The 26,997-nt window shown below is 41.7% G+C and overlaps 1 protein-coding gene across 1 annotated transcript in view; it reads left to right on the top strand.

The window, feature by feature from the left end:
* inpp5a (inositol polyphosphate-5-phosphatase A) overlaps positions 1 to 26,997 on the top strand; it is a 177,709-nt gene that overhangs the window by 55,025 nt on the left and 95,687 nt on the right. Inside the window, exons 3-4 of the mRNA XM_078273244.1 lie at positions 13,247 to 13,347; positions 15,365 to 15,452. Of these exons, the coding sequence (XP_078129370.1) occupies positions 13,247 to 13,347; positions 15,365 to 15,452 (189 nt within the window). The remainder of the gene's footprint in view (positions 1 to 13,246; positions 13,348 to 15,364; positions 15,453 to 26,997) is intronic.

The following is a 26,997-nucleotide window of genomic DNA, read 5'->3' as shown; positions in this document are numbered from 1 at the left end:
CTCTGTTGACAACGCTGGCCCCCAAAATGTCAGTAAGCAAATGTATCCTCTTTGGAAAATTAAAAAAAAATCTGCTTAAAAGCAGCAGCATTATTAAATATTATATTTCCTTACACAGAAAGTGAGAAGAACTCAAATGTCAGTCCACCAATGTCACTTCACTAGTCAAAGTCAAATGTGGCAGCAGTTGATAAATGAACAGACAGAATGACACAAAAGGAAAGTCGAATAGAAACTCTGAAAGAAGAAGATAGATAATGAAAGACACCCAAGGAGAAACAGCGATGTAGAAAGAGAAGAAGACGCACGGAATGAAATTAGCTGCACCTCCAAATAAATCAGCGAGGACGGCCGGAATTGAGCCATTCTTTTGCAATACTCAACACTGCTGTCATGTTAAATAGCCCAGTATTGATTTGTGTTTCAGTGATAGTAGCGTGCCAGTGCCAACCAAGAGGCGTTAGAGCCAGGAATGTCTGTAGCCTGTTGATGTATCGCCAATGCATGGCTATACAGCAAGACAGGCCCAACAGGAGGAGGGTCCTACCTGGGTAGCGTCCAGATACACACAGCGTAGTCGACTACACCAAGATGTAGTGATAAGTGAGAGAAAGGGGTTTAGTAATACATTCTGCAATGTGAAGAGAGCCATGTAAGGTTAAGGAGGCACATTTTAACTCTAAAACAACAGTAATAACTAACGGTGTAGTAGGGCTGCACAATATATCGTTTTCTTTTAATCGTCATCGCGATATCAACTCGCGCAATAAACACATGGCGAAAGGCTGCGACATATCGCGAAAGACACTGAGATTTTTTTTTGTGTGAAATATCAGTAGAAAACTGCACTTGCAACGGTCATTCTTTATATTCAATTCAATGTTCAAGTTGTTCAATAAAAGAATGTTGGAAATGATTTCCTTTCATTTGTTTTAAAGTCCACGATCAAGTTGTCAAGCAGCAGAAAGACAGAACTGAGTACACTTTAATATCTGTTTATTTATCGCAAGTAATATCGTTATCACGATATTCAACGTTATCACATATTGCATATTTTCCTTATATCGTGCAGCCCTACTCTGTAGTTAGGACTACTGAAGGAAAAGTGCTCAGTGAAAAGAAAAGAAAAGTAAGAAAGAAAATAAAAAGTCCAATACCATTTCTGAGGGCATAGTTACTAAGCTATATATTATACAGTGCCAGTGAGGTAAGGATACATTATATATGTTCATGAAATTATTTAGAAAACTCATGGAGAGGCACACAGTGCTTCACATTGCGAGCCATGGTTTTCTATTCCAGGATGTTGCATTATCTGGTTTATCGACACTTCATTCATAATGTAGTAGTTCTTTTGAGGAAATGTGTTTCTGTGGGCATGAGTCAAACACACCCTTCGTTTCAAGTGTTCCTAATAGCTCCATCCCTAACCCTAACCCTGTTCAAGCCCCCAATGTCTCCTTCCAGGCAGCGCTGCGACCGTTGACTTCAAGGCACCTAACCCTAACCATAACCTTAACCATAACCATAAACATAACCATTGCCTAATCCTAGTGCCTTTCAGGCATCGCTGCCTGGACGGAGATGTTGGGGGCTTAAAACACCGATAAACTTTCTAATATAAATGCTGGAGCTCTTCACTGCAGAGAAGTGAAAAATGTTTTTTAGTATGCTCAATGCGTGTACAAATGCAGGCAAACTTGGTACTTTTCCTGAGGTATAATTCATTTAGTGAGAAGTAGCTGCATGTGCAAGCTTTTTTTTGTCTTTCTGTTGGCTCTTAATGCCTGCATTTGTGCACATATTACGCATACAAAAATAAATATATATTCTCTTTTTTTTTTCACATGAGACGATTCTTCCGCTGTTTCTGTGTGGACAGAGTGACAGCGGTTGGGGACTAGCTGGAAAAGGTGGTTAGTTCAGAGCAGTATGTGAACCAAGTAGTTAAGCAACACCTCAAACTAACTGTGAGACAAAGCTACCAGGAAGCACTGATCCATTTGTTGTGACAGTCTGGAACAGCAAATTCCAGACTCACCCTGAACACGCAACCTGACTGTCGTCATTCTGTTTAGCCTCAAGCGTATACAAGAATACGTTGTCACATTCACATTCAAATATTGTCGCAAGAACATCAAAAATTATACTTCTAGCCTTAAGGGACTGTTCGTTATTTAATTAAGGGGCCACCGGAGGAGTTTTGGGACTTCTAGGCTAAAAAGTCTTGACCCTCCCCTAGCCAGTAATCATTTTCCTATGACCCTCCAACATGATTTGAAAAAGAGGCATGACCCGCCCCTTGCGTGCAAGTTTGCACTTAACATTGAAGTACAGATGACATTTGATTTTTTACAGCCACAGCTCAGGAGTTAACCTCTGCATTCTCATCTGACGCATCCCTCTCCTCTGTTATAGTGTGGTGGCCATTTCAGTAGATTTACTCACTAACATTGTTGTGGAAACACAATAAGCATGGAAACTAAATGCACACTTCCTGCATTACTGCATTACTTCAAATACTAAGTTCCTCCTCTAGTAAACTAGTATTCACATGAAATAAAACAATAAAACATTGAGACCATTCAGCAAAGGACACTGGGAAATAACAATTCAACACTGGTTGCTATGGACTTGTCACTAGGCTTCCTCAGTCATTGTACATTTTAGCACATAGGTAAAAGGTGCCAAAGCTGAACATTATATTCCAAAACGTGTTTATTTTTAAAGCAGATTTTAAATTACATTGTAACAGTTTAACAATTCTCCCTTATGAAATCCAATCGCAGCACGGCTGTCTTGGAACGCAATAGACAGTCGCTTAAATTCAACTAAAATGTAACGGTGAACGATCAGTGTTGGACCTACAATCTGTTGAGATGCCTCTCCAAACGCAGAAACCAAGCGCAGTCGCACCATAAAACGTTAAGACACGTTGAGAAAAAAAGATCCGTATTTTGCCGTAATCCAATGACACGAAAAAAAAGTAATCCACAACGATCAGTAGATCCACAAACAGAGTCACGGTGTATCCAGCAAGGCCGATACGAGCGTCACATTCACCAGCCAGCTCCAAACAGGTGAACGAGGCCTCTCCACTTCGCCGTTTAAACAAAGTGGAATAAACATAAAAATCCAAATCTACACAAAACCCGCAAATCAATTAGTAAGCTGACGTCACATTTATATACGTGGCATTTAGGAAACCTTTATTGCAAGGTTGGCACGGCAAGATGTCCAGACTAGTACAACAGTCATTTTTGTTTTTTTGCGTCCTGCTGCTCCCATCGTCAGCCAGGTAATATTTTTTAACTAAAGCAGTATATGAAATCTGATGTATTACCTACCACCATTTAGTTGTTTTGTGTTATTAAACATATTTATAAAATATCTGGTCATGCCAGACGTAATTATTCCACTCATTTTTTAAACCATGCAATTACCCGTTTGAGCCACCAGGGGGGCAGTGCCCCCCCCCCCCCAGCTATCTCCGCTTATGCGGTCAGACCCATCTGCTAGGGGACCGAGACTGAGAGCTACATGGATAAATATGCACCAAACAAGCCACTTTGAAATTTTGCTCTTTTCATGAATACAAAAGTTGGGTGATCCTCCCCTCAACAAAGAATAAAAAGACATGACCCTGCCCTATTTTCCTCCGGTGGTCCGTTCCATAAATACCGAACGGTCCCTAAGAATTATACTTGTTAGTACAGTACAGGTCAAAGACCTTTAGTACAGGTCTGTGGACTTTGAGATCTGTATTTTACTGCAGTGAATCTGCAGTAACAGTGAATACAGTAGGATTTACAGGCAACCAAATTCTTCATTCCACATAGGAATGTCCCGAAAGGTGTTTTTCTACACGATTCTGCTCCCAGTATTGTAATACTGTCTATCCTGCTCCTACTGAGTCCCAATCCAATAGTTAGATTTCACTAACTAATGTGTACCTACATTAGGCCTAATCTAAAGTTGAAGTTTGAATTCTTTACAATTTTTTGTAATAATAATACTAGGGCTGGGCGATATGGAGAAAATCAAATATTACGATATTTTTGACCAAATGCCTCGATATCGATACCGCAACGATATTGTAGTGCTGACTATTGGTGCTTTCACAAAATATTTACACAATGCGATTTTTGATAAATAATCATCAGTAATGTGGATATAATGTGTATAAAGTGGGTAAAGGCAAATATTAGAACAGTCTGTAAGTTCAGAAAATGACATCACTTTACTGTAATGCAGCCTTTAAAACCAGGAAAAGGCAACACTTAGGCGATATTACGATATTACGATACGCAAAATCTAAGACGATATCTAGTCTCATATCACGATATCGAGATAATATTGATATATTGATGATAGAACGTCATGACCATGTGTAGTCTGCAAATATTGATACAATATAGTGTTGGTTAATAACCGTTAGCAACGTAAGCTCCTGTCTTACAATTTTACAACATTCCAGACTCAATATTCGGGAGGACCTAGTCTATATCCTCGACGTTCCACTTCCGGGATTGCTCCGGTGCCGCAGGAAATTCCGCTGGATGCATGTATTTTCGCCGATGTCCGTTTCCTTCCGCTTGTGTGGGTGTTCTAAACTCCGGTGGATTTCTGAGGACTGTAGTTAACTGCTCCTCAGATCTCTGCAGGGTAAATCCAGACAGCTAGCTAGACTATCTGTCCACGACTAAAACAACTTTTGAACGTACACGTTCCACCAAAACAAGTTCCTTCCCGAGGCTATTTTGCAGCGGACAATTGTGATTGGTTTAAAGAAATGCCAATAAACCAGAGCACGTTTTTCTCCCATCCCGGAATGCTGTGTGGACTAGCCAGACCGTTGCAAAATAGCCTCGGGAGGAACTTGTTTTGGCGGAACGTGTACGTTCAAAATTAGTTTTAGTCTAAAAAAAATAAAAGAAAACTCAGAATGGACAGATAGTCTAGCTAGCTGTCTTGATTTCCCCTGCAGAGATCTGAGGAGCAGTTAACCGTAGTCCTCAGAAATCCACCGGAGTTTAGAATGCCAACACAAAGAAAGCGGAAGGTGACGGACATCGGCGAAAAGACATGCATCGGGGGAGGAACGTCGTTGCTATGGACTACTTCAGGCTTAATCTAACTGATACCAACTAATTCAAATAATGGCAGGGATCTTTAAAACTGGGTTGGGACATTCCTATTTTCCAGTTGTAGTAGTTTCTATGTTTGCTCTAACTTCAACTAATGTAAATCTATTAAAAGGGCCTTTTTATGCCGAGCTAATTGAGACTGTACAGCTAGTTGCAGAAGTAGGAAATACACATGAACAAACATCTGCATGATTTTCCTGCCTTTGTCAACTTTGCCTTACTCTTTCTTGTAATTATTTCTGTCACTGGCGTGCCAAAACATGTCCTTTGCCAGGTGATTCCAGTCTGACTGTTTTGTTTAGCACGGAGGTTATTGGATGAGCATAGTGTGCGTGCGTGTGTGTGTGTGTGTGTGTGTGTGTGTGTGTGTGTGTGTGTGTGTGTAAAATCATGTCCTGGTTACGTATGTTGAGGAATTCTGTTTGCATTGTGCAGCAGGCATGCGCATTTAGAGGAAGGTTTCATATTTGCAGAGAGAGAGAGAGAGAGAGAGAGAGAGAGAGACCCCATTGCGAGCCAGCCTGTAGCCTCATGCCAGCTCTGTGCAGCTGACGTCATGGAAAGAAGCGTCAGACTCTGAACCCGGCGCGGCTGGGAACTGCTAGAGTGAACTACAATCAGCCATGCTGTGAGAGCATGACACCCCTCTCGCACACAATGCACTCAGTCTTCTGGTTTGTCAACTCTTTAAACTATGATTTGTTTTTCACTGAAAAACCTCAGTGGATGTGAAAAAGAAATGGACATAGTGTGTTTTAAATGGCATTATGACTTCTGCTTTGAGTTGACATGGCGAGAATCCAAAGGCTGTTTTACACAGGAAAATCAATCAGCACATTAATCATATTCGAGCGTCGTGTCATCAGGAAACTTAAGAAATTTAAGAAAAACAATGCATTCCACACTTAGTGAACTGTTGCTGACTTACAGGCTTCTAAGGAAAGAGCATGACAAACTCTGTACTGTAAATGTAGTTGTCTTTTCTAACAGATCTGCAGTGCATTCCTGTAAAAATGTAACCTTCATCATTTACAGGAATCTACCTCTCAATGTAAGCTTTTAGGGGTGTAAAGACAGATATTGACATCTGGCAGTCAGCACTTACTCATACATGTAGATAAAACGTGTGCTTTTACTCATTCAGCTTTTCTTTCATGTGTTCTTAACTGGTATGAATATCTGAGACGGCATTTTACAGGAAAGAGCGCAGAAGCATCCCACAGGCTTAGTTACAGTTAAAGGGAGGGCTATTTTTGACTTCTCCCACTTAACTGCAAAAAAAATAGTTTAATTGTTGGGATCACAAGTTACTCTGTTCAATGAACAAGCTGTGGGTGATTTCATGGGACTTGGGTTTAGCCCTTGGTTACATTTTATTTGAGCGTATGACAATAAATGAAGTGAAAAAGCAAAACTATTAATTATAATTGAGAGGCACATTATACGTGTAATAACTAGTGTTTTTTTTAAATTATTTTATCTTTGCTTCTCATTTCCTTACTTGTCGTGCCAGTAAGTTCAATCAAATCCTGTATCAGGACTCTCTCGCCTTGTCTCAGGATATCCCAGTCATGTACACATAAGCAAAGCAGGGTCATTTGCCTGCTCCACATGTGTCCAATAGACTGGGTTAAATTGGAATCCGGCTTTGCGGCTGTCATATAAACCGTGCTTTGCATTGCACCACACTGAGTGTGATTAATACTAGAGATGCACCGATTACAATTTTCTAGGCCGATTCCGATTTTCTTTGAGTTAGGCCAGCTGATACCGATTTCATTTTTTTCTAACCTCTTTACAGCACACACAAATATTTATTTTCTATCTCTTCTTTAATAGAACATTTTGCACAGAACATAGGACACTTTTTTGAACAGATAATGGATCACTATAAAATAGAACTATATAAATGACTCCTGGTGTGGGAAATTCACACACATCTAAAGTGCAACGTTAGAACCATTTCCTTCTTTTCACATCCAATATCCAACAAAAAAAAAAAGGGATTTTTGGTTTTGGTGTCGTCCCTCCACGCTCTACTTTTTCCTTGCAGGTGTTGCATATTGCAAACTTCTTATCTTCTGCACACACGCTGAAGAATTTCCAAACAGCTGACATGTTGCAGGTTAATTCACGAGGTTCCCTACATGTGCGAGAATAGCGCCGACACGCGCTTCACATGGCGAGCGCGACACACGGCGGAAAAGTTGAGAGAAAGGGAAAAAGAGACCGTGCGTCCCGCGTGTGCGTGCGTCCTTGAGAACTGTAACACGTATAACTTATGTTGTCAGTTAATTGTAGCATTGACCGGCATGAAATCGGCATATGTCCTGCCGGTCGCCGGTCATGGCCGAGCACGTTAAAACCGGCCAATTCCGGTCACCGGCCGGTCTATCGGTGCATCTCTAATTAATACCACAATTAAAACACATTGCATTGGAAACTTCTCTGGAATGTCACAGGCCAATGATGGTGTCAGATCCCCACATCCAGTCTTGCGATCTGTAAATTGCAAAGTAAGATCATTAGATAGTCAATTGATTTTTCTCCTGAACCCTCTGTTAAAACCATAGGGCCCTGTTTTAACGATCTAAGCCCACGGCGTGAAGCGCCTGGCGCAGGTGCGTTTAGGGCGTGTACGAATCCACTTTTGCTAGTTTGACGGCAACAAAAAAAAGGCCGGGCGCATGGTTCAAAAGGGTTGTACTTAGTGTCTTCATTAATTCATAGGTGTGTTTTGGGCGTAACATGCAATAAACCAATCAGAGTGTCATCTCCCATTCCCTTTAAAAGCCAGGCGCGTTTGGACCTTGGCGCATTGCTATAATGATGGCGGATTTGCTAAGCAGGAAGGAGAGATTTTCAGGAGAAGAAACCGATCTGCTCGTGCGTGAAGTGATCTTTTGCTTGTTTGTGTACGGCTGCGCGTCCCTGTGTGTAATAAGCATACAGTAGTGTGCACGCGCTGTGCACGGGCCTAGGCACATTTTACTAATGCGCTGTTAAATTTCCAGTGAAATGCTGCGTTATTGACTTTAGACCAGGTTTTTGTTGGCCAATGGCGCGATCGCTTTCAAACCATCGACCTTTCAATTGGTACGAAATGGACGACCACTCTACCAGCTGAGCCACAGCCGCCCTTACAACCAACATGATCAGGAAAATGAACACTTGAACAAACATCACTGATAAGAGCTACCTTAAATGACAGAAACTATCTTTGAGAGAGTTTTGATGTGTACTTAGATTTTTTTGTTTGGCCCATGTCATATCCTTACTAATCCGGAAAGATAATTTTTTGGGGGGCATTTTAGGCCTTTCATTCCACAGGACAGATGAAGACATGGAAGGGGAGAGAGAAGGGGAATCACATGCAGGAAAAGGTCGGAGTCGAACCCGCGGCCGCTGCGTCGAGGAGTAAACCTCTATGTGCGCCTGCTCTGCCAACTGAGCTAACCCGGCCACACACGTCGTCCATCTCTGTATAGGCTACAGTCTATGGTTGAAACCCCAGGCCTGCCTGACATAGACACGTATTGGAATTGAAACATTTTGCTGCTTAATGTTATATTTCTTCGTAGCAAAAACTATTACTCCAAAAAGTAAACTCCAGATTGTAAACCAAAGCCTCATTTTCTCCATATTATGTTACCAGAAGATTTTGTCTGAGTGAATCCACAGTTTGGACAGTAAAGCGAAGAAGCTTGCTCACAGACTCCTCTCATCCCTGTGATTATTTTCCACCTCTAAATAGGAACCATGAAATAGGACTCAGGCTCTCCTGATTAGTCCTCCTCAAAGGCCCTCTCTGTCTAGTAGATAGGGTAATGACGCAAAACGACACCGACGTGTCTCGCATCACCCGCCAAAATTGTGCCGGTGGGTGAGCGAGGAGCTACGAAGCTCTGGTGGCTTGTAGGGGCGCTGTCGTGTTCTGCCGGCTGTTGAAAAGTTTCTCTTTGATCAGAGCACCCGCATAAGGAATGTATCTGTCTAAATCTAAATATTTTAAATTGGCCTATTTTATAAAAAAAAAATTAATCTATCAACCACAAAAAGCAAGCAGGCAAGAAACCAAACTAAGTGACATGTTTTGTTAGTTTCTCTATCAGTCCCCCACACTCCTACACATGCAGGCAGACACACAACAAACAGTGCTATCTGTCTGAGAATATTAACTAATTATCAATCAATGTTGATGTGTAATGCATAATGTTTGATGGATTACTATTCCTTATTGCATGGGTGATTTTCAGCACTTCATTTCAACTGATGTTTCACTAATTGCTTACTGTTAAACTGAAACTCCTACGTCTTTCAGCTCTTCCATTTTGAATTGCTAATTCAGCTCCTTTTAAGTATTCGTAATTCTGCTGCACCACTTCTACTACTCACTTCTAGGTAGAGGCAACTTGTTTGAGGTTTGTTATGCCTCTTTTTAATACACGTGTCACATGAAGTACGGTCTTCTCTCACCGATTAAGACAAGAGAACAAAAGGACGCTGTTATGACTGAGTAAAGGATTGTGAATTTGGAAGATACCGACTTTGATTAGATATTAGTAGGGCGGTGCCTCCTCTGCCTGTTTGACAAATATGTAGTTTAGACAAACGGGAACCTCCTTGGAATTCAAACATTGTCACAAATAAGGTCATGGTAAAATGGAAAGAGAAAAACGGAGAGGACACACCTCCATATCAAACACATCAGCCTCTGACATCCTTGTAAATAGTATTTCTAAAAGTGTGTTTAATATGTTCAGAAAGCACTGCTAGGCCTACACAAGCTGAAATAGTTTCAAAAAGTGTAACAGTGTTTATTATATACAATATACACAAAAATATGGGCAAAACCTTATCAAAAGTGCAACTTTTAACATCAAAGGAACAAGGGTTCAGCATGTAAACAGCTTATTTGTCAGGAACATTTCCAGTAGCGCAGGTTTAAGTTATACAAATCCAAACAGTCAAGCTCAGACATGAAGAACAATATGTTTCCACACCGTGATAATAATGATATTTTAAATGAAAACGGTAATTGTTATTGTCACTACCCCGATGTGAGTCGAGTGCAGATGTGAGATTGTGAGGTTTAGCTATCTATGATTGTTTGATTGCTAACGTTAGCTCAAAACGCCATTCAGTTGTTGTGTTTGATTATACATGGGTCCATTTTTATTGTATTGACATTACAGAAGTCTCTCGTTAGCAGGTTCTTGTAGGCTACTTCAGCCTCTAATCTAGAACTGACATCAGGGATCATGGCGTGAAAAATCGGGTAGTGACACCTATCGTCAACATTTTTATTGCGGTTTACCGTTACACCGGTAATCGTTACATCCCTACTTGTAAAGTAGAAAAAGGTCCCATATGGCAAGCGCTCTTGTTAGTCATGTCTGCACAGCCCAGACAGGCTTTTCTCAGCACTGCAGTGGCCGCTGTCACTGTCTAAAGGGTTGTTTAGAGAGGCCACTACTGTTGTTGCCCATCACAAAATCACGTTTTATAGATGCAACATTTCAGCCACTACTCAACCCTAATGTCAAGAGAATTTCGTGTTAACAGTGGTACCTATTTAATTGGATACTGGTCACATGTTTTGCTCTTTGCCAAAGTTAAGTAAGGTCTCTGGTTGATGCTTGTTTGGTTTTGGGCTGATAGCATTGGTGACTCTGGTAATGAAATTACCACATAGATACAGTGTCTGTTTGCCAACATAGACCTGGATTTACAGCCTGGAAAGATAAATAGAATGCAGTCGATTAACGCAAGCACGTGCATGTTAGTGTGTGCGCACACACACACACACACACACACACACACACACGTCCCACACGTCCCATTCGCGCCTGACATTAGTTGCAAGCTCCTTGAGACTGTGACCTTTTCCGTCGCGAGTTGATAGGTCCACTAATCTTTCCAAGTTTGAGCTGCTGTAGGTCCCCGCTCTTGGGTCATCGGGCTAAGTGACAAGCCATAGGTTGATGGAAAATCCATAGTGTTATTGCCATACATTACTTTTATTTGATTGGGCCTGTAGTGAGCATAATGCAAGGGCGAGCCGGGGTGGGGTGCTGGCGAAGTAGCAGGGCTCCGTTTGGGTCCAGGGACCATTTGTCGCTCCTCCCATCACCGAGTGACATTGATGTATGTTCCCTGCCTATATCCATAGGCCCGGCCCTGTGAGTGCTTGTGAGTGCTGTATATCACCCTGCGGTATTGATTTTTCCATTAGAGGTCAGCCACCCTAAACACCTCTGACAGGGTGCTCACAAACACCTCGCCATGCTTAAGAGGGAATGTAAAAGCAACATGAGGTCACGTGAGTCTGGATGGACTAGTTTGCAGTTAGGGGTGTAAATCACAGGTTTTTATCCCAATGTGATATTATATTGATTCTTTGGACGATATGATATTTGATATCTTAAAGTCTGCCACCATGCTTTTTCGATTTGATTCAATTCGGGGGCTTGTGATCGACATGAGGTGATATATGCCCATGTAACAGTTCCATTTAGCAGTCAAAAAAAGCAACTAAAATATGATTTGACAATTTTATTAGTGAGCTCCTTCAGACATTTCAATTAAAAACAAACATTTTTATAAAAAGAATAAATATGAAGTGGGAATATAAAATAAAGGGGCATCTTACTGTTGATATGTATCGGTATTTTCTAGGGCTGTCAAAATAACGCGTTAATTTCGATTAATCTGAGAAAAAATAACGCAGATTAATCCATTCCATATTGAGGTTTGACCCGGAGCCGTTCTAGCCACCATTGGACTGTAAAATGAAGGAGGGAGACGAGAATGTTCTGCCTGGATCATTAATTGGAACATTTACTTGTAAAAATCTTCTTGCTGCCAACCCTGGCTACAGAAATCTGGTGTCACTGATATGTCTGCGCTTCTCTCTGATGCTCTGAAACACAAACACCGCTGCACATGACGCTAGTTAACACTACACTCGACAGCAGCTAACGTTAGCCTACCGCTAGCTAGTAGCTGGATTAAACACGGTTAAAATGCTGACAGCTAACGCTAAACGGTGTAAAGTGTGACTGTGTTTTACTGTAGAGGATTCGACACCGGGATGTAACAATCTGCAGCTGCCGTCGGAGAAACAACACAGACGGTGCGTTCAATGAAACTGGTAAACTACAGCCTCGTGGTGCATTTGAAGTTATTGTAAATGTCCTTTTCCCATCTGGTTGTTGTTTTTGTCGTTCAACAGCAATTTACTAGTAAAATAAGTTATTGTTATACATTATTATTAAATCATTTCATTTTGACCATATGGCCTTAGCAATAAACAAGCCGTTCTTTAATGTCACCAACTGTTGTTTAGTACCCTTTTTTTTTCTTTTCTTTTTTTACTTTTTTAAAAAAGTATCGGTTCAGGCACCGTTAATTATGTATGCGATTCATTTCGATTAATTAATCACAGAGTATGTCATTAATTAGATTACATTTTTTAATCGATTGACAGCCCTAGTATTTTCACTTTGCATCGATCATATTGGACTCGTGGATCATTGACTCGATAAAAGTGAATCTTACCACTTTCACTTTATAAACACTAACCACCAATTTGTATTAATTACAGAATTACAGAGTCTTTCCCACATTCTAATAAGCCTCCCTGACATGTGCCTGCAGCGGTGGAGTTGTTATTGGTACAGTGAGTGATGTGTCAGAACAAGCGCTGACGCATGAGCATCTACAACATACATGCCACACATACTGGGCTGCAGGCACATCCCTGATGGTAAATGAAGAGGGCACCGCGTTATGCTTGTGGAACAAACTCACTAAGTGCCTTCTGCCTACATTAGCAAGGCACTTTGTCTTGTGTAAATATAGTAGCATGTCAAAGAGTTGAGTTCTGGAAGAATTGTAGAAAGGCCCAGGCGCCGCGCTCATTTAGGTTCTTGCGCTCGACTGAATAATTCAACTCAAGGTTTGTTTATTATGAGCGTATGGGCTTACTGTAGTGTTGTTACAGCTGTTTAGGGTGCACTTGCACGGAAAACGTGGAACTGCTTGTCTCTTTCCCTCCTTTTTCACCTGTGTTTTCTTTACTCTCTTTTCCATTACAGACCGTACAGACACACAAGCCTCACTTCTTGGCAGTGCACTGCCAGGAGGTGGGTGGGAAGAATTATGAGGCCTCCATGTCACACGTGGATAGTTTTGTCAAGTAAGTGTTGTGCTCATGGTGTGGTCATTTCAGTTCAGTTCAATTTTATTTATACAGCACGTTTAAAAACAACCGTAGTTGACCAAAGTGCTTAACAAGCTCAAAAAACCCCAAATGATAATATACACAAACAATACAATACACAATACACATACGACGGCCGATTATCGTCTCTGTGTGTAGTAGGCTTTAAGCAAGGACTTGAATGTTTCAGCGGCCCGAGCTGATCTTATATGAATAGGTAAACTATTCCAGAGGTTTGGAGCAGCCACTGCAAAGGCTCGGTCACCTTTATTTTTTTATCCTGGATCTGGGCACATCGAGGAGCATCTGATTGGAAGACCTCAGTGCTCTGACAGGTGTGTGGACATGTAAAAGCTCCGATAAATAAGAAAGCGACAACCCATTTAAAATCTTTAAAACAAGCAATACAATTTTAAAATCAACCCTGAAACAGACAGGAAGCCAGTGGAGCGTGGCCAAAACTGGTGTAATGTGGTCACGCTTTTTGGTCCCGGTTAAAAGTCGAGCTGCTGCGTTCTGGACTAACTGTAAACCGACGAAGGGATGACTGATCCAATCCAACATATAAAGAGTTACAGTAGTCTAATCGAGACGTAATAAATGCATGTATGACTCTTTCAAAGTCTTTGCGTAGCAGGTAGGGCTTGACCTTAGCCAAAAGTCTCAGCTGGAAGAAGCTGGTTTTAACAACAGAACTAATTGCCTAATTGTTTTGATTGTAATGGTTAAAGTGACTATATGTAACTTTCAGAGTGGTAAAAAACACTACTTTCTTTACGGTGCTGTGTCACTGAGTTAGTGTTACGGAGAGGTCATAAAGTCGCAATGAATGTTTTGCTCAGACAGAAAGTCATTCATTTACATTAAGAGAATACGTTACAGATGCATCGTTGCATTTCAAGTGTTGCATACTTAGCCTGGATGTCTCGTGAGCTAAACCGGGTGTCACTGTCACTGCGTCACGAGTCAAAGCATTAAGAGATTGTTGTAGCAACCAACGTTATAATAACTTAGGTAAGGTTAATATAGTGAATTATATGAAACCCACGGACACTTTACACAAGTACAGGGGGACAAGGGAAAAGAAAATAGTAAGCCAACACAAACATGGACTAAAAGGATTAAAACGTCCACGCTAAATGGAAGGGGGATGTATTTAATGTCGGCTACTGACGTCCAACCACATCGCGCACTGTAAAGTTATTTTGTGAATGAAATAGACATATTACATACCTGAGGGCCAATTCGGGGTGGGTTTTGAATAATTTACAATCCCGTAATTGTCTCCATCTGTTGATAGCCCGACCGACTGTGACTCGTGTTATCGCCTGTTGTCTTTCACTTTCCCTTTTAGCTCTTAGCTGTTCTTCGTTTAATTTCCTTCTTTTCTGTGATGGTCCTGCCCCAGTATCAGCCATAACTACAACAGATAACTTGTAAAAATAACATTAAAATACAATTAGGCCTGGCTTTGGCTACGCTAACACAGGCTTTCTGCAAATCTGTGACCCATCCGAATGCGTCACTGTAGCGCCGTCTACTACGCGAGAAATAACGAACCCGAGCAACGGCACTAATAAAAAAAAAAATACGAAAAAATAGCGTTCTTTTCACTGTTAGTCTCGTTTGCTGTTACAGGTCATTTAAGACCATTATATGAAATATGACAGAGCTTCAGAAACACTAAAAGGTTACATATAGTCACTTTAAGATGAGCAGTTTCTATGATAAGGAAACACCCCCTTGATGTGGAACATGCAGGGCTTGTCTGTTTTTAAACTGGCGGACTACTCCCCCCACTGGTCGCATCACAGCTGTACGTCAGCAGAGCAAAATATGTTTTCTTTCAAAAGAATATGCCTTATTGTATACATCTTGGACCAGGATATATTTTTTTAAATGTAGTTTAACTGAAAGAAAACCAAGGTGCTTTTGGATTTGACTGACATTTCCTGATCTATCTCTGTGTGTGTGTGTGTGTTCTGTCCATCAGAGAGCTGCTGTCCAGTGATGCCATGAGGGAGTACAACAGAGCCCGCGTCTACCTCGATGAGAACTACAAATCCCAGGAGCATTTCACAGTAAGTGCTGTTTGATGCTCCGCTGCTGCACTCACATTCTATGGGAAAGTACACACAAACTCTCGGAATCCAAGCGTACATGTGTGGAATCGGGGATGAATCCCAGGCTCAACAGTGATTTCCTTCAGTTAGATTTTTCAAGTCTGCAATTCGGTTCTGGATTGGTTTCTTTCTTGGGTCAATCTTTTTCAACAACCAGGACTTTATTCGGGACTGTTGAGCCAAATCTGTATACACATTAAATACAATTTAGAATGACATGAGAAAAAAACAAAAAACATTATTGTCCTAGAAGGTGGAAAACCGACGACATGAATATGTATTAAACCTTGTTCTAAAATAAGAAGCAAAAGTAATGTTTTTATTGTTACACTATTAAGTCTTGACAGAACCCCCATTTCTCTGAATTCTGAACCATGTAACTTCTCAGCCAGTCACCATGTGTCATCACATGAGTCATTTTGCGATCACAGCTCTTATATTGGGACACCGTGGTGGAATTTTAGCTTGTGGTTGAAATTGCAGTGTTCCATCGCTCTAGATAAAAGATAAAACTGTCACCTACTATGTGCCCACATGTTTGGTGTGTAAAGGCCGAGCGTTATTGTCAGATGCAGCCAAAGTCTGTGGAAAAACGTTGAGCATGCTGTTTGGTTTTGCTTACAATGAGTACAGCATAAACATGGACCCTCGGACGGACTACAGGCATGACACTTTTTTAGAAGCTGCAGACCTACAGCTGTTAGTTGATGCAAAGACAAAGCTATAGGTACCACTGTCCCGCAAAAACATCTACAAGAAATCCTTCATCCCCTCTGCAATAGTCATGAACACCACAGTCAGCTGATACCTCAACACACCATGTCTTGTCTGTGTGAATGTCTCTTTGTCAAAGAACATTTTCTGTATTATCTTATCTTATACTTCATGGGATCTACTCATTGTATTGTGCACATTAGGGATGCACCGTATCCAGGATTCGGCTTCGGAATCGGCCAAATATTGGGCTTTTTGACGGGGTTCGGTTTCTGCCGAACCTTAGAATTCCTTCCTACCGAACCGAACCCTACGCTTGCACTACGCGCGCTACGCTGGTCGACGTAATGACACCGCCGTTGATTACGGGAAGGTGTTTACGTAGGTGGAGCGTTCAAAGCAGTAGGCTGTGAGAAAGTGAAAATGGAACTCGTGAGCAGAAAAAGTGTTGTTTGGCAGTACTTTCAGTCAAAAGAAGACGATTCAAGTCCAGCTACATGTTCAATTTGCAATGCCGATTTGTCTCGTGGTGGCGGGGACCCTAAACAATACACAACACCGCCGCTGTTAACACATTTGCGTATGAAACACCCGAAAGAATACGAGTCGTGCATGAAGGAATCTACAAAATGCAGCAACTTCAGGTACGGCAAAGGAAGGACAGAAAAGGACAAAAATACACTGCTGTGGACGTTGTCCACTTCAATAATGTGTTTACTGTGTTAATGGACTGAGGACGGGGGTAGGATTAGGTATTCGGATTCGGCAGAATCTTAACCATTGGATTCGGTATTCGGCCGAACCCCAAAAATCTGCATCCCCAGTGCACATAGAGGCATTGCTTAGAATAAATTCTAACTCAAAACTAAGATCCCATCTTAATATACCTATAACAATATACTGTAGTGTACCATTGCCTCCCACTTTTCCCTCAGTATGTAGTGACAGCAAATGGCCACAAGATGACAGTAGATACTTGGAATTAGTTCTGCTGTCAGAGCTTAGGCTAAAACTTTTCAAATATTTTGAGACTGCTTCGTTATTGGTTATCAGGCTTTATTAGCAAATCATGGATTCCTTAGCATGAACTTTAGTTTCTTTACAGTTGAAATACACTACAGTTAATTATTAAATAGCTGGATACACTAAACACACCTTGGCCTAAGTAATAAAACTCAAAGTCAACTCATATATTGGAATTGGTCCATTTTCTTTCCAAACGTATCCGGTCCAAGAATGGGATAACATGTCCTCTGAAAGATGCATTTTATTATGCTATCATCTTCATATATTGATATATATAAGTTTCCTATTTAACGTCTCACGTCCTAATACTAACACAGGGGTGGTAAACTTAATTTCACTAAGGGCCACACTGAACAATGAAAATCACATCAAGGGCCAGACATGTATAGTTTATTGACATGCTTTTATTTATTTAAAATCGGAGAAGTCAAATATCTTCGACTGTATTATTGCTCATATAGTCTTCTCATTTACAGTTTGGTCGACATAAAGCGCTAAAAAAGTCAGCAAAAAAGTTCCTTAGCCATCGTAGGGTTTAGCAAAACAACAGCCGCTTTCCGACCGGAGGGATTTTTGCAGTTCCTAGAACATAACGTTCCTAGAACCCTTTTTTTCTCGTGTTCCGACTGGACCAATTTGGGGATTTTTAAGTCCCTCTGGCCGCAGTTCCTGTAACTCTTTCAGCTCCTACTTCAGGGCAGGGTCTTTTTCCTTTTCCCTTTTCCGCATAGTGGTGGTTAGATGGCTGTGTTATAATAACAAAAGGTTAGTTCCTATGGCCACTTGGCCAGTGTGAATGCAAATGGTAAAACTGGTTTTGGGGGAGAGTAGTTAGTAGAACTGTTTAGAAGTGGACTGTTCCTGTAACTACGTTCCTGTAACTACTTGGTCGGAAAGAGGCTAATGATTACATTTTTAAAAGCAGCTACCACACCGCCGACTCACAACAACCTGTTTCACAGCCTAAATATGCAAACTCACCTGTTCTGTGTGAATGTTTGCGTCCGCAAGTCGTCGGGCTGGGCGATATAGCGATATTATATCGATATCGTGATATGAGACTAGATATTGTCTAGTTTTAAAGGCTACATTACAGTAAAGTGATGTACTTTTCTGAACTTACCAGACTGTTCTAGCTGTTCTATTATTTGCCTTTTCCCCACTTTCCCCACCAGACATTATGTCCAGCAGTGTTGTGCCTGAACGCATTCATTGAACGATAGTTCATGAACTTGTTCATATTTTGCACATTTGCATATTTTTGCATGCGTCATCAAAACAAAAAGCAGCATGGAGGCGACAAAGCTGCAAGGAGGCGTCGTATGATCATTTAAACGAGTTTTATGACAAGGTCCGTGAGGATGAGAAAAATCGTACATTTCTGGGCAAACTTTGCCCGCCGGTTTTCAAAAAGGAAATCCGAAAAAAGAAAAAGAAAAAAAAAAAAGAACAGTTCATCATCAAGAAGTTCAGTTTTGGAACTGTGAACTTAGTTCAAAATGTTGAAGTATGAACTGAACTAGTTGATTTGTGAACTGAACTTTGAACTAGTTCATGTAGAAAGTGGGCTGACTCCCAACACTGATGTCCACATTACTGATGATTATTTATCTAAAATCTAAGTGTGAAGATATTTTGTTGAAGCACCAATTGTCAACCCTAGAATATCGCCGCAATATCGATATCGAGGTATTTGATCAAGAATATCTGGATATCTGATTTCTACCTAACATCTTAGGATATCATTTTGCAATGTATGGAATTAGAAGCTTAAATCTTGGTCAATGACCCATTGATTCTATCATTCATTTAGCCTACTTGTTCCTCAGCTGAATAGACGTTTGGTGTAATGGCCTCTTGGTGGAGCCAGATACTCAGACCTAACAGCAGCAGCAGAGGACTTCAGCTCCGTGTTCTGTAACCATCCGGTGCTTCACAAGGAAACATGGTTTTAAAAGTGCAGTTTGATGTCTGATGCTTAATTGACTACAGGTATATCATATGATCATCTCTGCATTCCCTGGAGATTAGGAGGAGAAAAAAAAAACCCGGACTATAGAACAACATATTGAGATATGGACTGCGGTGCCAGTTTGTCTGCGATCACGGAGTTGTGTGTGTTTTTTGGTTCTCCACCACGCTACACTGCCCCTCCACAAAACGTTCATAAATCACAGCAACCACCGAGTCACATTTGCTCTTTTCGAAAAAATATTACAAACATTGGCCTTTAGAAAATATAATTATCTGCCATCTCCTATAAGTGCCGCTAATATGCCGGCATTATGAGCTATTTATTCAATGGTGTTTGTCTATGGATTAACCTTTTTGTTGTATTTTCATTTTCATCAAACAGAGATGACACTTTGTGCTTCTCTTTGTGAATCAGTCAGTGGAAAGGGAAAAAAAAAAAAACCACATCTGATGCGCTTTCAATGATGTTGATATTGAAATCCCGGCAACAGTAAATATGAATAGACTCTTCAGTCTTTCTCACACAGGGCTTGCCATTTAGCTTCGATGACGACACCCATGTTTGTTTTCTCAATCTTCGATTCCTCCCCGTGCTCCGGGGATAATTGTTTGTTGTCTGCCCCCCGCCTGTCAATTTTCAGATAATGTAAGTGGGAACACTTTCCCCGGGCCCAGAGCTTCCACTTTGTACCTGTGTGTTTGTGTTTGTGTGTGTGTGTGTGTGTGTGTGTGTGTGTGTTTGTGTGTGTGTATGCAGTTATGTGCGTGTAGTTTCTTTGGAAGTAGACAAGTGAATGTTTTGGCTGAGTGGGAGTGTAGTAATGTTGCGAGTGTATGGTAAAGGCCAGAGATTGTTTACATGCCTGCCCAGTGTGAGAGTGTGTTTGAACTGCATCTCCGTGTCCGTGAAAGAGAGGAATGTGATTGCTAAATGAATGTGTGGAATTCTGTTATGAGAGAAAGACCGTCTTTTATTTATTTATTTATTTTTTTATTTTGCAACTTTGATTGGAGCTGAAAAAAAATGAATCGATTAGACGATCGACACAAACTTAATCAGCAACTCATTTCTGTTTGCAAAAGTGCCATCAGATTCACTGGTTCCAGCTTCTCAGATGTGAGTTTCTGCTGGTGTTCTTAGTCTATGACAGTAAATGGGTTTTGGAGCGTTGATTGGACAACACAAGCAATTTGAATATGTGAATTTGGACGTTTCTTACTATGTTCTGTCATTGTATGGACTAAAAGATGAATCGAGAAAATATTCAGCATACAATTAGCGATGTACGTAATCATTAGTTAACTGTGCTTACATCTGAAGAAATGATCCAAAAAAACACAACATAAATATCTATTTAAGAAGTGGACTTTGGTCTCTTTGAATGTTTTTTCAAATAGACAAAGTAGTAGTTAATAGATACAAAAAAAATCCTTTTAGGTTTTGAAAGTTTGAAATTCTAGATCCAGCTGAAATGAAAATGGGTATTTAGTCAGAAAAAGTGGACCTGAAATGAACCTTTTATGTTATTTGTTGCGCAAAAACAGTTAATTGTTTGTAAAAGAAATCAGATCGATGTTCTTCCCGGCCAGAGGAAAGCTGTAGCCTTGTCTGTTTACTGCATCTTAATTTCTCTAAATGACACTGTAATAATTGCCCTGATGTTAAAATGCTACATGTAACGCCTCGGTGCTGAATCTGAACAATGAGAAGTCTGGGCGAGCTGGAGCTGCTCTCCCCTCCCAGAGGAAGGCGGCAGTGCTGGGGAAGAGCTTGACTGACACGTCCCCCCTACGGCTGAGCCCGGGCCTGGTGTTTTACAGCCCTGTTAAGGTATACAGCAGGTAAAATGTCAATTAGGAAGGCCCGCCCTGATAACTCAACTCCCAATCCACTCGTTCTTGGCCATTAATATTTATCGTGGGCCTGGCCCTGGAGCTGCAGCCCATGTCATGTGGAATGATGTTACAGCTTCCTGACACACACACACACACACACACTCGTACTCTGGTGTCTGTACGGCTTAACGGAAACGCCGGCCAAACCCGGCACGCACAAACACACACACCCACCACCGTCACACGGTCTAATCAAGCTATCCACATACACAGACAGTGACACACAGCGGCACACACGCTGCCTTCTCAGCCCTCAGTTGTTCCAGGGCATTTTAATGGGAAATTAAAGGCATCCCTCATGTCTGTGGTCTGCAGGACAGGAATGAGAGCAGCGACTGAGGATAAATCAGGCTCTGTGGCTTGACAGGACACCGCTGTCTCCTTTTACCCTGTGGTTGTGTGTGTGTGTGTGTGTGTGTGCGTGTGCATGTGTGTCTGTGTGTTTGTACCTACTTCACTTCCAAATATAGTGTTATAGTATGCAAGCAGTCCGTCTGAGCAATTTGTGTCATGGATCTAAAACGCTTGCACTGAAAGTTCAGAGCAAGCGGTCTGCAGTCTTTGATTTCATCATCACGGGAACAGTGTCTTATGTTAGAGCGTCTACAAACTGCAAATGGTGAAAGACTCCTGATGAAAAGCCACAGTCTAGCGCAGGGCTGCACGACACGAGGAAAATATGCGCGTTGTTGAATATCGCGATAACGACATTACTTGCAATTAATCAACAGCCATATGAAAGTGTCCTTCATTCTGCCTTTCTGCTGCTTTCAGTATTCTGCTACAACAACTTGCTTGTTGAAATTAAACTGTTGAATTATTTAACAAATTGAACGTTGAATTGAAAAGGCACCACTAAAAAAAGGATGACCGTTACATTTTAAAGTGGCGTTTTCTCCTGACATTTCCTTTCAACTAACACAAAAAAAATCGGAGTGCCTTTCGCGATATGTCGCAGCCTTTTGCGATGTGTTTATTTATTATTTATTGTTTATTATATTATTTATTTATTGCAGCCCCAGTCTAGCATCAATCCCAACTTGAAAAAAAAAGTTTAGATCACCTCACCTAGGCTGTGTCAGTGGTAAACAATAAGTAAAGAATCCCATGAAATGTCAGCTAATTAGAGAAAAAGGAAAATAGCGAAGAGCAGAAGAACCAAAAGCAGCAGAAACACAAAACTAAGTCCTATAAGATAAAAACAGAAATGTGTTTTATAAATATGGATGATGCACAAAGACTGAGTTGGCTGTTCACACACGAAACATTTAAATGAGTCCTTTGGAGAAAGCCGGGGAGATGAGGATAACAACGAGCTCTTCATCAGGATAAGCTTTAGACTTGTAGTGCTTACATTCTTTCTTCTGCCATTTGAGTACAATTTATCTGAATTTTTCCCATGAAAAAGTTATTTGAAAGTATACAGAATAGAGGTGTGAATCTTCACCGATCTCCCGATTCAGTTAACGATCATCATGTCTTCGATATCTCGGCGCATCACGCTGCGTCAAATACATTTTTCTATTGAAGCCATATAGGATATTTAATTCATAGCTTTTCAAGCTTCAAAAACCAAACATTCTGCAGTGCTCTAATACTAAATAAATTGGATACATAAAACTACAGCACTGAGCACATGGCACTTCCTGAATGTGCAGAACATAACAGAATATGTAAACAGAAATAATCGATTATGGCCCGGCCGATTATCGCAGCATCGTCCATGTCCACGATTCGATGCATCGATTATTTGATTCATTTCAACACCTCTAATACAGAAGCATATATATAATATTGGAACTGATTTCCTCTGTGTGATTTGTGTTCTTGTTACCAGTTTTGTTGTTGATAAGTGTCTTGTGTTCCCATGTGGGATGAGCCAAATGTTCGGCGTGACACAGAAATTAAACTAAAAACTGAATGAAATAAAAATCAAAATACTTAATGAGAATCCTCAGCTGAATAGAAATATCTTAAGATGTAGGTGCAGGTCTCAGATCAGCTGTTCCATACTTTAGGTGCATAAAATGTTGAATGCACTAGGCCCAAATGTAGATTAAGTATATGTGCCGGAACTAGAGGGAATGTTTACCTTTGTCAAAAGACACTAGGGCTGCACAATTATAGCAATTTTATCGAAATCGCAATTTGGACAGTATCCCAATCGCGGGGGGGCGGCGCAATATTTGTTAAAGGCAAAATATGTGTCAAACCATTCTGAATGAAGTATTGTGCTGCTGCAGAGAGGTCCCAGCCTACAAATCCTATCCTACAGACTAAAGAAAAAATCAGATCCTCACAATAGGGGCTTTCCGACCGGAGGAGTTCTTAGAACTAAACGTTCCTAGAACACTTTTTTCGTCGTGTTCCGACAGGAAAAATGTGGGGATTTTTAAGTTCCTCTGGCCGCAGTAGCGTACTTTTTTAGCTCCTACTCCAGAGCAGGGTCTTTTCCCTTTTCCCTTTTCCTAGGTGTACTTGATTGGTCGAACTTATAAGTCACGCCCACTGCCAACTCGGAACTTGCAGACAGAGCAACAACCAACAACGGGACATTTTTTAACAATGTTCACCATCTTATTCATTATTAAATTCACTTCTGACAACGTTTTAGGCGAGAAATTAACTGTTTAGATTTTGAATATAGGCAGTCTTGCGAAAATCGATGTCGAACTGACAATTTGCTTCAAAGTTTTCGGAGTTGAGAAGCTCCATGAAGTGAGGCGACAGCCAGCAGGCGCAGACACCTCGCTGTGAGCTGGAGGTCTCTCAGACCGCTCTCCTAAATAAGAGGCTTTTATTTCGCCGTTGGCGGTTCATTTGTTTAAATATCACAACACATGTCCATCATAAGATTAACGGGAACCTGTTGTTAACTGTCTTTTCGGCGTTAAACTCCACAAGTGTGTCCTGCGGCTCGCCGCTCCATGCTGCTTTGTTGTTGTATGTGGCGCTAAGGTCTAGTGACGATGCTATAAAGACCGTTGCCGTGCTTGCATCACTCCCTTACCCCTCCTACCAGTCCCTATGGCCACTTGGCCAGTGGGAATGCAAACGGAAAAAACAATTTTGGGGGAGAGTAGTTCTTAGAACAGCTTAGAAGTGTACTTTTCCTCTAAAAAGTACTATCCGGTCGGATGCTTTTAGTTTTTTTTTTTTTTTTTTATTTCAATATTTTTCAATGAAAATGAGAATAATGATACAAAAATGGTCATTCCCTACAATACTGTGAATCATATCGCAATTGCAATATCAGTCAAAAATAATCACAACTAGATATTTTCCTCATATCGTGCAGCCCTAAAAGACACAAAGTATAGTGTAGACTAACAGTAGTAACAGATCCATGCAGGTTAAGCAAATGCTGCAGACAAAAAGTCTTTATCGAGGTGGACTTTAAGTAGCTGGTTAGTCAGGTTCGGTTGGTAGGAAACGTACACGTCTCACATTGTAAACTTCAGGCTTTCGACAAAATGATCAACAGCAGCAGCAGCAGCTAAATACCTAATCTTTGCTTTTCCTGCCCAAGCTGCCGTCTGATCTCTGGTCAGTAGAGCGGCCCTGTCAGGAGCCTCACTCTGCTCCAGAGGTGAGTCCTTAATTCTCCTCCAGGCAGCGTGCTGTAATGCAATCATCAGTACCGCTCTGCTCGGCCAGGAATTTATGAACACTTAGTGTCCCTCTGTGCTGACAGGACCTCAGCCTGAGTGTGTTTACGGTATTGACCAGAAATGCGTGTCACTCGCATTTATCGCCTCTTTTCTTTAACTGCATCCTATATCACCCCCCTGTTCCATCTGTTTTTTATGATGAAACAAAACCAGGTTGCATATAGAGATTATATACTTTCCAGAGAAAGTGGGGTCAAAGAGGAGGGGTCTCTGTGTACAGTCTGTTGGTTTTACACACAGAGGTTAACTAGCAGAAGCAGCCCTCCTCCTCCTCCCTCCCTCCCTCCTCCACCTCTCAGCTCTGTGTTTAAAAAGGCCGCAGCAGTCCTATAAGCAGGTTAAAATATTGCAAACTAAATCTGTGAGAGCTCTTATTTCAATATGGTGAGAAGTACGGCACCGACTGAGGCCACTTGAATGGAGTAGATGTCAGCACAGTAATATGGCCGGGCCATAACTCTCCGCTGCCATCACTCATACTCTCAGGGCAGACATAAGTACACACACACACACACACACACACACACACACACACACACACACACACACACACACACACACACACACTCAGGACATGGGGTTGAGCGACAATCAATGAATCTGCCATCAGACGTGAGTTATGAGGTAGAGAGAGTGGGCATTCCCTGTGTGCAAAATATTTTGACTGAAAATGTAGATATAATTAATAGATTGTGTAAAGAGGTGGAGAAGTTGATGTATTTATTACAAGGAGTCAAATCTGGGTGAAGTGAGCCTTTTACCCTCCTGGATCCTCGCTGCACTGAGCACGGGCTGCTTTCATATACACATAGACGTCCACAAACACACACCAAGCCTCTGCTCAAGAACAGCGCTCTGATGAAGTGTGTGTGTGTGTATGTGTGTGTGTGTGTGGATGGGATCTAGGCGAGGGGTGGTGTGGGAGGTGTTGTTGTCCTGTGTTAGAGGGTGGGATTTTGTGGTGCTGTGTGTGTGTGTGTGTGTGTGTGTGTGGTGGGGTGGGGGTCTCCAGCCACAGATAATGATGTGATTCCAGCATGAGGCGGGCCTGGTGTACCTCGCCACCGTCCATTATGATGTGCGGCCCCCAGCCACCGAGGGGGCAGAGTGAAGGTGAGCCTGTCATATCGATCTTTTTAGTGCTAAAATATGAGCCACTTTACTCTGCTCCCCGGCGCAGTGATGTGAAAAATAATAACTCGGACCCAAATTAAAAATATTGATCGCTTAGGAGGTGTTGAGAGCAAATAAACACCCTCTGAAGGATTTTTATATCCCTCCTCCCCTCACTCCTCCCCCCCCCCACCCCCCGATTACCCTCCACCCTCCTCCGTCTTGTCCCTCCCCGCCCAGTGAAAGGGCCGGGTCGGGGATGGTGGCTAGCTGAACTGCAAGAATATCACACCATCTTGTTGCTCAGTAGTCTCCATAGTAACCACCTACCGGGCTCTTGATGCTCTTTATTGTTTCCAGACACAGATCAACAAGCGAACATCTCTTTCAGCTACTCCCTAACACTGATTGATCGGGTTTTGACTCCATAATCTCAGCTCCATTCTCGCCCCCCCCTCCCTCCCCACGGTCATAATTTTTTGCACATCCGAGCTTGACTTTTTTTAATTCCTTCCCGCTGTAACGGATGAGCTGACACCGGGCCATCAAACGGGTGGGAAAACAATTGCCACAAGGTTAATTTTATTGCCTGCTCCATGCATTTGTGAGCAGGCGGGAGGTGTCCTCTGCCCGGGTCCTGATGAATGGCCGCGCCGAGCAGGCAGGAATGAAAATGAGAGGGGAGAGGCCAGGCACGGGGAGGCGGAGTCCCGCCGCTCCCACCTGAAATTGAAATTTTTCTGACATGCTCAAAATTGGTATTCTGATATATAAGAGAGGCGATGTTCCATTTAGTTTGATGATGAAGGCCGTCATGTGTCCCAGTCAATTGCATTTTACGACACCCACTTTACCTCATACATCCCAAGAAGGTTAATACCCATACATCCTAAACGGTGGATGTCACATTGTCCAGAGTCTGTAGGAAAATAAACTACTTAGTGTATCTAAATGCTGGCGTAATACTTGGCTGTCCTGGTAGCAGCACTATTGATTGTCTACAAGGACGTTTGTTCTGTTTTGGGGCCAAGGCGGGATGAATAGATATTTGATGGAGCGTGGAGAGCGGGGCTGGACCAGCATCTGCGTCTCCGTGCTGTGTGAGTGGG

Source organism: Sander vitreus, chromosome 17 (assembly GCF_031162955.1).
Source record: "Sander vitreus isolate 19-12246 chromosome 17, sanVit1, whole genome shotgun sequence".
NCBI lineage: Eukaryota > Metazoa > Chordata > Actinopteri > Perciformes > Percidae > Sander > Sander vitreus.
The sequence above is the reverse complement of the archived record's forward strand: the minus strand, read 5'-3'. Positions and strand labels throughout refer to the sequence as shown.